Below are 16,624 nucleotides of genomic sequence, written 5' to 3' on the forward strand. Positions count from 1 at the left end.
CACACACTGCAATGAAGAGTAGCCTCCGCTCACCGCAACTAGAGAAAAAGCCCGTGCACAGCAACGAAGACCCAATGCAGCCCAAAATAAAAAATAAATAAAATAAATTTAAAAAAAAAGAATTAACACTGTTAAAGTGATCATACTACCAAAGGCAATCTACAGATTCAATGCAATACCTATCAAAATACCAATGGCATTTTTCACAGAACTAGAACAAATAATCCTAAAATTTGTATGGAGGGCTTCCCTGGTGGCGCAGTGGTTGAGAATCTGCCTGCCAATGCAGGGGACACGGGTTCGAGCCCTGGGCTGGGAAGATCCCACATACCGCAGAGCAACTAGGCCCGTGAGCCACAACTACTGAGCCTGCGCGTCTGGAGCCTGTGCTCTGCAGCAAGAGAGGCCTCGACAGTGAGAGGCCCGCGCACCGCGATGAAGAGTGACCCCCCACTTGCCGCAACTAGAGAAAGCCCTTGCACAGAAACGAAGACCCAACACAGCCATAAATAAATAAATAAATAAATAAATAAAAATTTAAAAAAAAAACAATTTGTATGGAAACACAAAAGACCCTGAATCATCAAAACAATCTTGAGAAAGAACAACAAAGCTGGAGGTATCATTGTCCCCGATTCCAAACATATTATAAGGCTACAGTAATCAAAACAATATGGTACTGGCACAAAAACAGACACATAGATCAATGGAACAGAATAGAGAGCCCAGGAATGAACCCACACTTATATGGGCAATTAATCTATAATAAAGGAGGCAAGAATATACAATGGGGAAAAGACAGCCTCGTCAATAAACAGTGTTGGGAAAACTGGACAGCTACATGCAAAAGAATCAAACTGGACTACTCTCACACCATGCACAAAAAAATATTCAAGGTCTTCCCTGGTGATACAGTGGTTAAGAATCTGCCTGCCGATGCAGGGGACATGGGTTCAATCCCTGCTCCAGGAAGATCCCACATGCCACGGAGCAACAAAGCCCGTGTACCACAACTACTGAGCCTGCGCTCTAGAGCCCGAGCAACAACTACTAAGCCTGCTTGCCACAACTACTGAAACCCATACGCCTAGAGCCCGTGCTCCACAATAAGAGAAGCCACCGCAATGAGAAATGAGAAGCCCATGCACCACAACGAAGAGGAGCCCCCGCTCGCTGCAACTAGAGAAAGCCCGCATGCAGCAACGAAGACTCAACGCAGCTAAAAATAAATTAATTAATTAAAAAGAAAAATTCAAAATGGATTAGACTTAAACTTAAGACCTGAAGCCAAAAAACTTAACAGAAAAAAACATAGGCAGGGGACTTCCCTGGTAGTGCAGTGGGTAAGACTCTGTGCTCCCAATGCAGGGGGCCTGGGTTCAATCTCTGGTCAGGGAACTAGATCCCACATGCATGCCGCAACTAAGAGTTCCCATGCCACAACTAAGAGGTCTGCATGCCAGAACTAAGAAACCCACATGCCGCAACTAAGAGTCCACATGCCACAACTAAAGATCCCACATGCCGCAATGAAGATCCCGCGTACCGCAACTAAGACCTGGTGCAGCCAAAATAAATAAAATAAATAAATAATTTTTTAAAAAGAAGAAGAAAACATAGGCAGTATGCTCTTCAACACTGGTCTTTGCAATATTTTTTTGGATATGTCTCCTCAGGCAAGGGAAACAAAAGGAAAAACAAACAAATGGGACTACATCAAACTAAAAAGATTTTGAACAGCAAAGAAAACTATCAACAAGACGAAAAGGCTACCCACTGAACCGGAGAAAATATTTGCAAATGATATATCCAACAGGTGGTGAATACCCAAAATATACAAAGAACTTATAGAAGTGAACATCAAAAAAACCCAAAAAAACCTGATTTAAAAAACTGGCAGAGAATCTAAATAGATATTTTTCCAAAGAAGACATACAGATGGCCAACAGGCACATGAAAAGATGCTCACCATCACTAATCATCAGGGAAATGCCAATCAAAACCACGATGAGATATCACCTCACACCTGTAAAAATGGCTATTATCCGGGCTTCCCTGGTGGCGCAGTGGTTGAGAATCTGCCTGCTAATGCAGGGGACACGGGTTCGAGCCCTGGTCTGGGAAGATCCCACATGCCACGGAGCAGCTGGGCCCGTGAGCCACAACTACTGAGCCTGCGCATCTGGAGCCTGTGCCCCGCAACGGGAGGGGCCACGATAGTGAAAGGCCCGCGCACCGCGATGAAGAGCGGTCCCCGCACCGCGATGAAGAGTGGCCCCCACTTGCCGTAACTAGAGAAAGCCCTCGCACGAACCGAAGACCCAACACAGCCAAAAATAAATAAATAAATAAATAAAGTAGCTATAAAAAAAAATTTAAAAAAAAAATGGCTATTATCCAAAAGACAACAAATAACAAGTATTGGCAAGGATGTGGAGAAAAGGGAACTCTTATGCACTGTTGGTGGGAATGTAAATTAGTGCAGCCACAATGGAAAACAGTATGAAGTTTCGTCAAAAAACTTTAAACAGGGCTTCCTTGGTGGCGCAGTGGTTGAGAATCTGCCTGCCAATACAGGGCACACGGGTTCGAGCCCTGGTCTGGGAAGATCCCACATGCCACGGAGCAACTGGGCCCGTGAGCCACAATTACTGAGCCTGCGCGTCTGGAGGCTGTGCTCCGCAACAAGAGAGGCCACGATAGTGAGAGGCCCGCGCACCGCGATGAAGAGTGGCCCCCGCTTGCCATAACTAGAGAAAGCCCTCCCACAGAAACGAAGACCCAACACAGCCATAAATAAATAAATAAATAAATAAATAATTAAAAAGAATTAAATCTTAAAAAAAAAAAAAAAAAAACTTTAAACAGAAGTACCATATGACCCAGCAATTCCACTCATGGGTATGTATACAAAGAAAACAAAAATACTAATTCAAAAAGGTATATGCACCCTATGTTCACTGAAGCATTATTTACAATAACCAAGATATGAAAGCAACGTAAATAGATGAATGGATAAAGAAAATGTGAGATATAGATATAGATACCTATCTATCTAATGATAGGTCGATACACAGATAGATAATGGACTATTACTCAGCCATCGAAAAGAATGAAATAATGCCATGTGTGACAACATGGATGGACCTAGAGGGTATTATGCTAATTGAAATAAGTTAGACAGAGAAAGACAAATACTATATCATTTCCCTTATATGTGGAATCTAAAAAAAACAAATGAACAAACACAACAAAACAGAAACAGAGTTATAGATACAGAGAACAAACAGGTGGTTGCCAGAGGGGAGGGGGAGGAGAGAGAGGAAAGAAATAGGTAGTGGAGATTAGGAGGTATAAACTTCCAGTTACAAAGTAAAGGATTCAAGGGGATGAAATGTATCTTGTGAGGAATACAGTCAATAACTATGTAATATTTTTACATGGTGACATACAGTAACTAGAATTATCATGGTAATCATTTTGATATGCATAGAAATATATCAAATCACTATGTTGTGTAACAGGAACATAGTATTGTAGGTTAATTATACTTCAAAAACAAACTCATAAAAAAGAGATGAGATTTGTGGTTACCAGAGTTGGGGGGTGGGGGGAAGGGAGAATTGGATGAAGGCCAAAAGGTACAAACTTCCAGTTATAAGATAAATAAGTACTAATAAATGATGTACAACATGATAAAGATAATGAACACAGCTGTATGTTATACACTGAAGTTGTTAACAGAGTAAATCCTAAGAGTTCTCATCACAAAAAATGTTTTTTCTATTTCTTTAATTTTGTATCTGTGAGATGATGGATGGTGATTATTCTGGAAATCATTTCATGATGTATGTAAGTCAAATCATTATGCTGTACACCTTAGACTTATACAGTGCTGTATGTCAATTATATCTAGAAAAAAAAACAGACTGGAACACTCAACACAGTAAAGATGTCATTTCTCTCCAAATAAGACATACAGGTTTAACACAATTCCTATAAAAATCTCATCAAGATTTTTTGTAGGTATATACAAGATTATTCTAAAATTTATAGGCAAAGACAAAGAAACTTTGGAAATAGCTAAAACAACTTTCAAAAAGAAAAATAAGAATAAAGTGGGAGGAATCAGTTTACCTGATTTCAGGACTTATTCTATAGCTACGCTAAGACCGTGTGGTACTGATGTAGGTAACAGACAAATGTTACAGAATAAACAACCTAGAAGTAGATCCACACGATATGCCCAAGTGATTTCTGACAATGTGCAAAGGCATCTTAATGGAGGAAAGATAGCCTTTTCAACAAACGCAACTGGACAAACACATGCTAAAACAAACAAAAAGGATCAAACTTCAACCTCAAACCCATACATTATATAAGAATGACTCAAAATGGATCAAGGACTTTAAAAACAGGAGAAAAATCTTCAGATCTTTGGGTAAATAAAGAGTTCTTAGATTAGATTTGACACCAAAAGCATGATCTATAAAGAAAAAATTGACAAATTGACAAAATTCATCAAAATGAATAACTTTTACTCCATGAAAGACCCTGTTTAAGAGTATAAGAAGGGAAGTTAGAGTGAGAAAGAATGCTTAGTAATCACATCTTCAACAAAGGACTCGTATCTAGATAGTATAAGGAGCATTTAAAACTTAACAGTAAAAATACAAACAGTTCAATTAGAAAATGGGCAAAAGACATGAAGAGCCATTTCACTGAAGAGGATATACTGATGGCTAATAAACATATGAATAGGTTTTCAACATCACTAACCACTAGGGAAATGTAAATTAAAACCACAATGAGATATTACTACACACCTATCATAATTGCTAAAATAAAATTAGTGACAACACCAAATGCTAGTGAGATTGTGGAGACGTTACATCAGTCATACATTGCCACTGGGAATGTAAAATGGTCCTACCAGTCTCATAAACAGGTTGGCAGTTTCTTAAACCCTAAACATGCAACTACTATATAACCCAACAACTGCACCCATGGACATTTACCCCAGAGAAATGAAGACTAACAGTGATATTATGATTAATAATAAGAAATATACATTTTGGCCTTAATCCATGGTTCCTGGCACACAGCTCCAAAACTCTTATAATTTCCTAATTAATACAGAGCAAAGGAAGCATCTTTTGTTGATAATTTTTGGTCTTTTGTTCCAGTCCTGAAATAGCTCCAGAGGATAAGAGGTGAAAGTAGTGTCTTTTGTTATTCACAACAAGCCTCTTTCAACCACACCTAAGTTTATGTTAATGACGTGATTTTTGGAAAGGCCCTAGAGAACCAAAGGATGGGGGCTGGTTGCCAGGAGGAACCAACCACTTGACTAGAAGGCTGGAACTTTTAGTCCCACCCTCCCCACCCTCCCCCAGTCCCCAACCTCAGGGGCTCTGGGAAGGGAGGCAGAACTGGAAGTTTAGTCAGTCACCAAGGGCCAGTGATTTGATCAATCGTGTCTATGTAATGAAGCCTCCATAAGAATCTCTAAAGAATGGCATTTGGAAGCTTCCAGGTTGGTGAACACAGGGAGGTGCTGGGAGAGTGACACATCTGGAGAGGACATGGAAGCTCCACAGCCCTTCCCCCAAGTCTTGCCCTGTGCATCTCTTCTACCTGGCTGTTCCTGAGTTGTAACCTTTCATAATAAACTAGTAATCTAGTAAGTAAACTGTTTTCCTGAGTTCTGTGAGCTCTTCTAGCAAATTACTGAACCCAAGAAGGAGACCTTGGGAACCTCTGATTTACAGCCAGTCAGTCAGAAACACAGGTGTCAACCTGGACTTGCGAGTGGCATCTGAAGTGGGAACAGTCCTGTGGGACCTGACACTAACTCCAGGTAGATGGTGTCAGAATTGAGTTAAATTGTAGAATACCCAGTTTGTGTCCCCTGGAGAGTTGCTTGGTATGGGGAAAAAACCCACATATCGGTTCAGAAGTGTTCTAAGTAGAGTGTTCAGAGAGAAAAACCGTGAGCAGTTTTTTCTTACACTTACTTTCACACAAAAACCTGTGAATGAATGTATGTAGCAGTTTTATTCAGAGCCAAAAACTGGAAACCACTCAGAAAACAAACTGTGGTACATCCATACCATGTAATACTAGTGAGTAATAAAAAGGAACAAACTATTGATACATTAAACAACTTGAATGAATCTTCAGATAATTAAGCAAAAAGTGCCAAACCCAAAATGTTCTATGTTATTTCATTTATGTAACATTCTTAAAGTGACAAAATTATATTAATAGAAAACAGATTAGTGATTGCCAGGAGTTAAGAAGTGTATGTAGCTATAAAAGGGAAATAGGAAGGGTCCTTGCGGTGATGGAATTGTCTGTATCTTCACTGTATCAATGTCAATATCCTGTGGTCGTATTGTACTCATCTTGTCACATGTTACCACTGGGGGAAACTGGAAAAAGGGTACATAGGGTCTGTCTGTATATTTTTCTTAAAACTGTATATGATCTGCAAGTATCTCAAAATAAAAAAGTTAAAAAAAACCTACTCCCTAAGCATAAACAGATGAAAATAAACTTAGCAAAGAATTAAAAGCAAAAAAAGTACTTTCCCTTTCCTGCTTCAATGTCTACTTTTTAACTGTGGATAAGTGTGCTAACTACCTGATGGACATTTTACTCTCCTGTAATCGTTAAATATTTCATATACAAGAGTAAATATTAGAATAGAAAACATACTGTGATTATAAATAATATCTCTTTACCAATGTTCCCTGGAAACGTCCTGGCTTCTTATACCATGCTTTGTTGCCTTCCTCTTCACAGACACATAGATGATCCATAAGTCCATTACTATATAAAAAACATTTTCCTAACAAGGAAGATTCCAATAGTCAATGATTATTTCACAAAACTATTATTTTTACATATGAACAAAATGAAAGTACGCTGAGCAGGCTACACAAAAACATAACTTTGTCTTCACCTTTTAGGATGAAACATAAATAATTTGATTTGTTTAATGACAGAGCACTGGGCTCTAAACTCACAGTGGTAAAAAGCAATTGAGTTAAATTAGTGGATTATGTTTTCAGGACTGCAGTCAACAAATGCACACGGAAATAAATTCTTTTCGGTTATCTGAGGGAGTGGAGAGGGAAGACAGAGGAGAAAACCTGTTTTGAAAAGACAGCATGGGTGTACGTCTTCTCTGTTTGACCAGAAAAAAACCCTGTGGTATGTAAGGGCAATTCAGACAAAAATATATTATGAAATCTAATGTGTATCTGAAAGTTGCTAAGAGAGTAGATCTTAAAAGATCTCATTACATGGAAAAAAATTTATTAACTGTGAGATTATGAAAGTTGACTAAATTTATTGTGGTAATCATTTTTCAATATATACATATATGAAATCATTACAGTGTACACCTAAAACTAATACAATGTTATACATCAATTGAAAAAATATGTTTTTCTCAACCAATGTAAATAATGCTGTGCTTTGTCCCTTTCTCTGTATTTATACTGCTCAATCTAGACATTTGTCAGCTCCCTCTTAACTGACTACAACTTTCTCTAATAACGATCCTTGCCATTATTGGATTCATTCTTGCTGCCAAAATTGTCTTCTCTATTCGACCATATATAATTCTGTCAATTTCATAACACATTGGTCTAACTTTAATGTACAGGAAACTACTTTTCAGTCTCTTCCTACAATCCATCTATCCTTTCATCCACCTGAAACAATGCCTGATGTTCATTCTGTCTCACTGCTATGCATTCAACAGAGTGGCATTTATGTCTGTGAGAAAACTAGCTTTCTCACAGTCTGTTTTCTGCTATTTAAACATGTTTGAAACAGCATTATCTTTATAAAACCGCAAAATATTGATCAAGGAATCGCTATTTTTGCCCATCTAATAAAAACATATAACTACTCTTCTCAAAGTCCACATAAGCTATAATGTCCAGCAATTAACCAAGCTGCCTGGTAAAATGATGACTTTCCTATCACTATTCAAGCAACAATTAGATGACTGTTGGATGAATACTGTAGGATGAGCACAGCTCTTGGACTAAAGTAGGAAGCTAGATTCTAAGATGCCTTACAAGTTTAATTCTGTTCTTACTTGTGAGGCATACACTCAAATATAAAATTGTCCTCTGCTTTAATTAGTAGGTTCACAAAAGTGTTATATGTTTTATACACACACATACACACAGGCAGTTGACCCTTGAACAACACAGGTTTGAACTGTGAAGGTCTACTTATGCAGATTTTTTTCAATAGTAAATACTACAGTACTACACAATCTGCAGTTGGTTGAATCCAAGGATGAGGAACTGCAAAAACAGAGGAACTGTGGACACTGAGGGCCAACTATAAATTACAGGCAGACAACTGTATGGACAGTGGGCAGTGTTAACCCCCTCAGTGTTCAAGGGTCAGCTGTATTTGTTTTCTGCCTAGACCTCATCATGTACAATTAAGAAATGAGAAAATGTTTCTGCATGAGGACAAAGGCATCAATTTTTAAAAACTAATAAAAAGAGAATATTATTCAAACAAAAATGAATACAGCGACATTTAAAAATCTAACATAATGTTTTCAGGATAAGCAGAACACATACCTTTGGGGAATGGGTTGTTTTGGGCTTGGAGTCGAATTTTAACAACATCAAAGGGTGTCACTATGAAGATACATAAATCTCAATTAACAAGTGATACCTATAAATTGTATAGACATTTGTCCAAAGAACACAAAATACACCGAATGATACTTTCCTCATGACTACATAATGGGTAAGATTATTTATCTTAAAGTGGTTTTGAGTATTAACATTCTAATTTTTTGCACTTGAATTTTGTTTAAAGAGTACCAATGAGAAAATGTAATTACTTCTCTCACAAGTACTCAACTCTCATTTATAATATTTCTACAACTATAATTCCATTAGCACTAGTATTTATAAGAAAATATGTTATCTAAGGTAAAGAATGAAAGTTCCAAAAGTCCATTTAAATATTTGAGAATAACTCTGTATTACAAGTAATCAATAATCAAACAATGTAAGTCTTCCTATTCTGTTAAATTCACTTATATCAAACAAAAACTATAGATAATGCAAATTTGAGTAAGCGAGTCATAAATCATCCTTACTACCACATTGTGTTACTCTATTTGGGAACAGTGCAGCAAAGGAGAATGGTTTTAATTTGCATGCTGTATTTCCTCGTCTGAGAATGAGGAAGTCACATCAGAAGATCTCTAAAGCCTTTACAACCCTAGCATTCTGACCTAAAGACACTGCATTCTAAAGCAATTAGTTTACATTTTTTCTATTCATCTGCTATCTTATTTGAATAAACGAGCCAACTTAAAGTCATTAAAACGCTAAACTATCACCTAACTATGTCATTTGGCTGTGTCTACAAGAAATTCATTAAAAAAGACAGAAAAATGTGGTCCAGAGGAATTTAAGCAATTCACTGTTACTAAAGCAAAGTAAAATATAATTTGAATTTGTTGCTACTATACGTTGTCCAATTTCTGTATTTTTCATTATGCTAATATTTTATTCCATATTAAAAAAATGATAATAGAGTCATAAAAGTTTAATATTGATAGGGACCTCAAAGAACTCCTGATCTAAGCCCCTAATTTTAGAGATGGAAAATTAATTTCAAAGAGAATAAGGACTAGCCCAACGTGCATTCACCCTGAGAATGGCAAAGCAAGGACTAAAATTCTAGTCTCTTGATTCTCTGTCCAGGGTTCTTTTCATGTTATCATGATGAAGCATGAATGATAATATTATCATTATTTCACAGATAGTAAAACTCAAATGAAATCAGTGATTCATTCAGTTACATAATCTACATATTATTTTACCCATCAGTGATGTCAGTATAGCTCCAGTACAAGAGGCAAGCATTTGTTGAAGAGGAGTCACTTTGATAATTGGTGGTCCCTCTGCTTCAGGATCCATATTTTTAACTAATAGAAGAAAAATCTGTTAAAGAAAAGCAAGATGTAAAATAAAAGTGTAATAGAAAATGCCCTCAAAATCAACAGCTAAAATTTAAATAAACTATACAAACAATAACCAGTATTACTATCAAAGCACATGTTGTTGGACTTCCCTGGTGGCGCAGTGGTTAAGAATCTGCCTGCCAATGCAGGGGACACGGGTTCGATCCCTGGTCCAGGAAGATCCCACATGCCGCGGAGCAGCTAAGCCCGTGCGCCACAACTACTAAGCCTGCGCTCTAGAGCCCATGAGCCACAACTACTGACCCCATGTGCCACAACTACTGAGGCCTGCACGCCTAGAGCCCATGCTCTGCAACAAGAGAAGCCACCGCAACGAGAAGCCCGCACACCACAATGAAGAGTAGCCCCCACTCGCCAGAACTAGAGAAAGCCTGCGTGCAGCAACGAAGACCTAATGCAGCCAAAAATAAATAAATTTATTTTTTTTAAAAAAAAGCACATGTTGTTGACCACTATCAGAAGTAAACATGTAAGTTCTATACCCCAATGCACTAAACAATCGTCATTAATAGAACATGTTCTCTATTTTCCAAAAATGGTAATGTACTTCAGCTAAGCTATGTGAGCAGCACACATGTGTAAGACAATTATTAGAGCATTAAGAAAACGGACTCTGGCCATGTAAAAGAATGAAAGCAGCTGACCAACAAGGCTCAAAATCTGAATTTAGCCTCACAAGAACTACTCAGGTACTCAAATCTAGTACAGAATTATCAGCAAATATAGCACTATTTTTATTGCATATCAAACACTGTTGCAAAGGTACAAAATAAAATCAAAAACATAACCTTCATAAGAAGCGTTATCTTACAAAACTTTAATGAGAAAAGCAACATATACTCTTGAAAAACTCAGTTAACACAAAAGTATAAAAATCACTTATAAACTTATTTTTAAAAAATAACCACTTGGGGCTTCCCTAGTGGCACAGTGGTTAAGAATCCGCCTGCCAATGGAGGGGACACCGGTTCGAGCCCTAGTCCGGGAAGATCCCACATGCCATGGAGCAACTAAGCCTGTGTGCCACAACTACTGAGCCTGCACTCTAGAGCCCGCGTGCCACAACTACTGAAGCCCGCGTGCCTAGAGCCCGTGCTCTGCAACAAGAGAAGCCACCGCAATGAGAAGCCCACACACTGCAATGAAGAGTAGCCCCCGCTCACCGCAACTAGAGAAAGCCCACAAGCAGCAACAAAGACCCAACACAGCCAAAAATAAATTAATTAATTAAAAAAATAAAAATAAAAAAATAACCACTCATGGCCAAAAAAATAAAATAAAACAAATTTTTTAAAAAAAGGGAATTCCCTGGTAGGCCAGTGGTTCGGACTCCATGCTTCCACTGCTGAAGGCCCAGGTTCGATCCCTGGTCCAGGGACTAAGATCCTTCAAGCCGTGCGGTGCAGCCAAAAAAATAAAATAAAACAAATGAAAAAGTAACCACTGGCAACATACAGTATCATCTTTCCAAATGTCTATGTGCATAAAAACACATATATGTATATGTATAATATATGTATACAGACAGGAAGATTACATCTAACTAATCAATTACAAACATTCGTATTATCTGTGTATATGTATTCCTGTATCTGTGTATATGCACCTTTTTTGAAAAACAAAATAGATTAATACTACTCATATTGTTTAGTAGCCAGCTTTGACACTTAAAAATATATTACAAACATGCCAATAAATAGATTTACATTATCATTTTTAATGCTTACATGGTTTTTAATTATACTTATTTAGTCATCCTCATATTCTTATTTAGGTTACTGACAATTTGTCATTAATTCATTAATTTCATAAACTCTCATGTAAATATCCTTATACATACATCTTATTGTAGTGTTCCTACAATTACTATAGAAAAAAAAGTAAGATTGCTGGACTAAGCTAAAAACTTGAGACAAATTGCCAAAATGCTTTCCAGAAAGATTGGACCAACTTATACTTCCACATTGGCAATAAATGAGTTCCTATTAGCCCATAAATTAACCAAGCGCCCTCTCATATTACATATCACTTATTTTTTCTAAACCATTTGGAAGTAGATTGCCATACATCACACCCCTTTCAGCCTAAATACCTCAGAATATTCCTATATAATCAAGGTACAATTATCAAATTGAGGAAACAACGTTGATAGTATCCTACAGTTCATTTTCCAATTTTGTCAATTATCCCAATAATGACCTTTATAAAAATGAATGGTAGCTGTATTGTTTATTTTTTTTATTTTTTATTTCTTAAAAATTTCGTTATTTTATTTTATTTATTTTATTTTTGGCTGCCTTGGGTCTTCGTTGCTGTGCACGGGCTTTCTCTGGTTGGGGCGAGTGGGGGCTACTCTTAGTTGCAGTGTGCAGGCTTCTCATTGTAGTGGGAGCACGGGCTCTAGGCACATGGGCTCAGTAGTTGTGGCTCGCGGGCTCTAGAGTGCAGGCTCAGTAGTTGTGGCGAATGGGCTTAGTTGCTCCGTGGCATGTGGGATCTTCCCGGACCAGGGCTTGAACCCGTGTCCCCTGCATTGGCAGGCAGATTCTTAACCACTGCACCACCACGGAAGCCCTGTATTGTTTCTTTAGACTTTTATTATTTACCTACCTGGTTTAAGTCTTTTCCTCAACTCTATGTTCCAATATTTTGTTTGTAACATCAGTAGCTGAAAATCTGCAGTGAAAAAAGAAAGTTAACTGTCTTATCTTTTCAGACAAGAAAGGGATAACAAGCCTAAAGGAAAGGAGTATATAAAAACTTTAAAACACAAATCAACAAATATTTATTAACTATTACTTTTAAAATATTTCTATTAAGTGCTTTGAGGAATATGAAGAGCACTCCACAAATGTTATCATTAGAGTTACAAAAGTATTTTCACAAAAAAATCTTCATATTTTCCCAGTAAATATACTCTGCTTTAAAAACAATTCTAAACCTGAACATACAGACCCATCTTAGTATCAACAGAAGTTGAACAACCAGATTTTGTGACACTTACAGGAAATTCAGAGACTAAAGTAACATGGTAAAGCTTGACATAAAATATAGAAGAAGGTATAATACTCTGGTATACAGGACTACTGTCTTAGTTTCTTCAACAAGTGAAAGTAGGGTGGGAGAAAAGGTGGCAGGGGAGGTATAACCGTTCTAGAATAAAGGAATCCAACCAAATGAATCCTGGTTTGAAAAAACGAACTTTAAAAAGCCAGTCTGAAAGTAACTAAAGAAATCTGAACGTGGGCTGGATATCAGATAATATATTTAAATTACTGTTGATTTTGTTAGTGAGATGTTATTACGGTTACGTACAAAGTGTCTTTTTTAAAGAGGTTCAAACTGACATATTAAGGGCTGAAATGTTATGATAGCTGTAGTTTATAATAGTCCAGAAAAAATATATTATAATGTTAATGATCTGTTAAATCTAGGTGTTATTTCACTCTTCTGAATTTTTCTGTCTATGGGAAAATTCGCACAATAAATTTTTTTTTTAATTCCTGAAATGTATGTAGAACCTTCAAATCTAAGCACCTACTTCTAACATTTATTTGAACACAGGTCTTTTAAGTGGAAAAATAACACACATATGCTACAATACAGGTATATGCCTCCTCCAGAAAGGTAAGAAGACCTACAGTGCTTTATTTTGGCACCATCCTAGCAAAGTTGGCAACCTGAATATTCTCACCTTAAATTAAGGCTAGAAAAATTGACATATTTCTAGCAATTATTTAGGATGTAAGGGGAAAAATCCAAAAATTAGATGTAACTTTTTAGAACCAAAAATTAAGGTTATTCAACTTTTATTTCTTAACATATACATATTTCAGAAAAATGTCATATCAACAATCTCTGAAGATCATAACATGAATCTACTTATGAGGTCTGAAAAATTAGTCTCCTTTTCAAAATATTGTGGGTCAAATGGATAACATACCCAAAGATTCAGTAGAATATGAAGAAAAAGTGGCAAGTTATATATATAATCTTAGTGGAATGTCTAGAACTCAAAATGTATTCTCCAGTGCTTTAAATTCCCTCCAGTCCAGGGGGACTTCCCTGGTGGTCCAGCGGTTAAGAATCCATCTTGCAATGCAGAGGACGCCAGTTCGATCCCTGGCTGGGGGACTAAGATCCCACAGCTACTGACCCCGTGCACTGCAACTACAGAGCCCACGCACCACAACTAGAAAGAAGCCCGCGCGCCACAACGAAAGATCCCGCATGCCGCGACTAGGACCTGATGCAGCCAAAAAATAAATAAATAAATAAATTCCCTCCAGTCCAATCAACCTACTTCTCTTTTTTCTTTGTATCCACTCTTCTATGTGGCAGGTACCATCCCTTTTTCAGGGAGCACACAGACTAGTGAGAAAGATGACTTTAACATTAATATCTCCTTTAACTTTATGAGTCTTAAACAAATGTTCTACAAGAATAGCTTCCTTGCTCAACTATACAAAATTCTTATACAACTATACAAAATTCCTCTTTTCTATACTTTTTCTGCATTCTGTACTCACTTAATATTAATGATTTGGTATACCTGGCCAAGGTGGACTTCAAATATAAATGGCAAACACTCTTAACATGAATAATCAATGAGCCCCTCTTGGGGGAAGAAAGCTACCTGACGACAAAATCTACTCAATCAAGCGATGAATGAATGCTTTAGTAAAAGGATTAGAGCAATATCCAAGTCAGAAAATAGTAAATCAATATATACTTAGTATCATCAGAACTTTAAATTTTTTCCATCAAATGTGTGTTAAATGCGATCTTATTATAGTTTTATGTTCCTTGGTCATTAACGATGCTGAACATCTCTTCATATTATTACCAGTATGTACTGCCTCTTCTGTACTATGTCCGTTCATATCTTTTGTCCATTTTTCTCCTGGGGCATTTACTTCTTTTTATTGGTTTGAGAAATTTTTTATTCTTAGTACAAATTATTTGCAGGCTGTGTGAACTGTCTCTTCTCAGAGTCTATGATTTACCTTTCCACTTTCTTTAAAGCATATTTTAATAAAGTTCGTAATTATTTTTTGTGGTTAAAAAAGAAACACAACATGAAGTCTACCTTCTTAACAAAATTTTAAGTGTACAGTACAGCACTGTTAACTATATGCACATTGTTTTACAGAAGATCTCTAGAACTTTTTCATTTTGCATGACTGAGACTCTATACTCATTAAATAGCAACTCCTTATTTCCCCCTTCTTTTCAGGCCCTGGCAACAACCACCATTCTATGTTCTTCTGCTAAGAGTTTGACTACTTTAGATATCTCTTATGATCAGAATCATGCAGTATTGCTCCTTCTGTGACTGGCTTATTTCGTCCAGCATAATGCCCTCAAAGTTCATCCATGTTGTAGCCTATGACAGGATTTCCTTCTTTTATAAGAAGTATATAATACTCTATTGTATGTATATACCACCTTTTCATTATCCATTCATCCACTGATGGACATTTACATTGTTTCCATTTCTTGAATTACGCATATTGCTACAATGAATATGGGAATACAAATATCTCTTTGAGATCCTGATTTCAATTCTTTTGGATAAATATCCAAAAGAGGGATTGCTAGATCACATAGTTGTTCTATTTTAAGTTTTCTGAGGAATCTCCACACTGTTTTCCATAGTACACCATTTTACATTCTTACCAACAATGCACAACGTTCTGATTTCTCCGCATCCTCACTAGCACTTGTTATTTTGTTTTGTTTTTTAATAATGGCCATCATAACAAGTGAAGTGACAACCTTGTGATTTTGATTTCATTTGCTTGATGATTAGTGATGCTCGGTGTCTTTTCATATTCCTGTTGGCCATTTGTACATCTTCTTTGGGGAAATGTCTATTAAGGTCTTTTATCCATTTTTAAATCAGATTATTTGTTTCTTTGTTGTTGTGTTGTAGGTGCTCCTTATATATTTAGAATGCTAATCCCTTATTTGATATATTGTTTGTATATATTTTTCTCCCATCCCATAGACTGTCTTTTCACTCTATTGTTTACTTCCTTTGGTGTATAGAAGCTTTTCAGTTTGATACAGTCCCACCTGTCTTTCGTTTTTATTGCTGTGCTTTTGGTGTCACAGCCAAGAAATCATTGCCAAGATAAATGCTATGAGGCTATTCCCCGTATTCTTCTAGGATTTTTTTAAATTGCGGGTCTTATATTTAAGTCTTTAATACATTTTGAGTTGATTTTGTATATGGTATAAGGGTCAAAATTCTTAATGTAGCCAAATTTACTGGCCTTTTCCCTTTTTTTAAAAAAATAAATTTATTTATATTTGTTTATTTATTTATTTATTTATTGGCTGTGTTGGGACTTCGTTGCTGTGTGCAGGCTTTCTCTAGTTGTGGCGAGCAGGGGCTACTCTTCATTGCGGTGCACGGGCTTCTCACTGCGGCGGCTTCTCTTTGTTGTAGAGCACGGGATCTAAGCGCACGGGCTTCAGTAGTTGTGGCACGTGGGCTCTGAAGTGCAGGCTCAGTAGTTGTGGCGCACGGGCTTAGCTGCTCTGTGGCATGTGGGATCTTCCCGGACCACGGCTTGA

General features: G+C 37.0%; 1 protein-coding gene across 3 annotated transcripts in view; it reads right to left on the bottom strand.

The window, feature by feature from the left end:
- Positions 1-16,624, bottom strand: part of SLC25A40 (solute carrier family 25 member 40) — a 51,996-nt gene that overhangs the window by 22,286 nt on the left and 13,086 nt on the right. Inside the window, exons 2-5 of one of the 3 annotated variants that reach the window (XM_082398522.1) lie at positions 12,653-12,718; positions 9,881-9,985; positions 8,619-8,678; positions 6,747-6,853 (exon numbers count right to left, since the gene is read on the bottom strand). In XM_082398522.1, coding sequence (XP_082254648.1) covers positions 6,747-6,853; positions 8,619-8,678; positions 9,881-9,985; positions 12,653-12,718 — 338 coding nt within the window. Of the gene's footprint in view, positions 1-6,746; positions 6,854-8,618; positions 8,679-9,880; positions 10,002-12,652; positions 12,719-16,624 lie in introns of all 3 variants that reach the window. The other 2 variants (XM_082398523.1, XM_082398524.1) reach the window with 2 other exon arrangements.

Source organism: Balaenoptera borealis, assembly GCF_965194805.1.
Source record: "Balaenoptera borealis genome assembly, chromosome: 7".
NCBI lineage: Eukaryota > Metazoa > Chordata > Mammalia > Artiodactyla > Balaenopteridae > Balaenoptera > Balaenoptera borealis.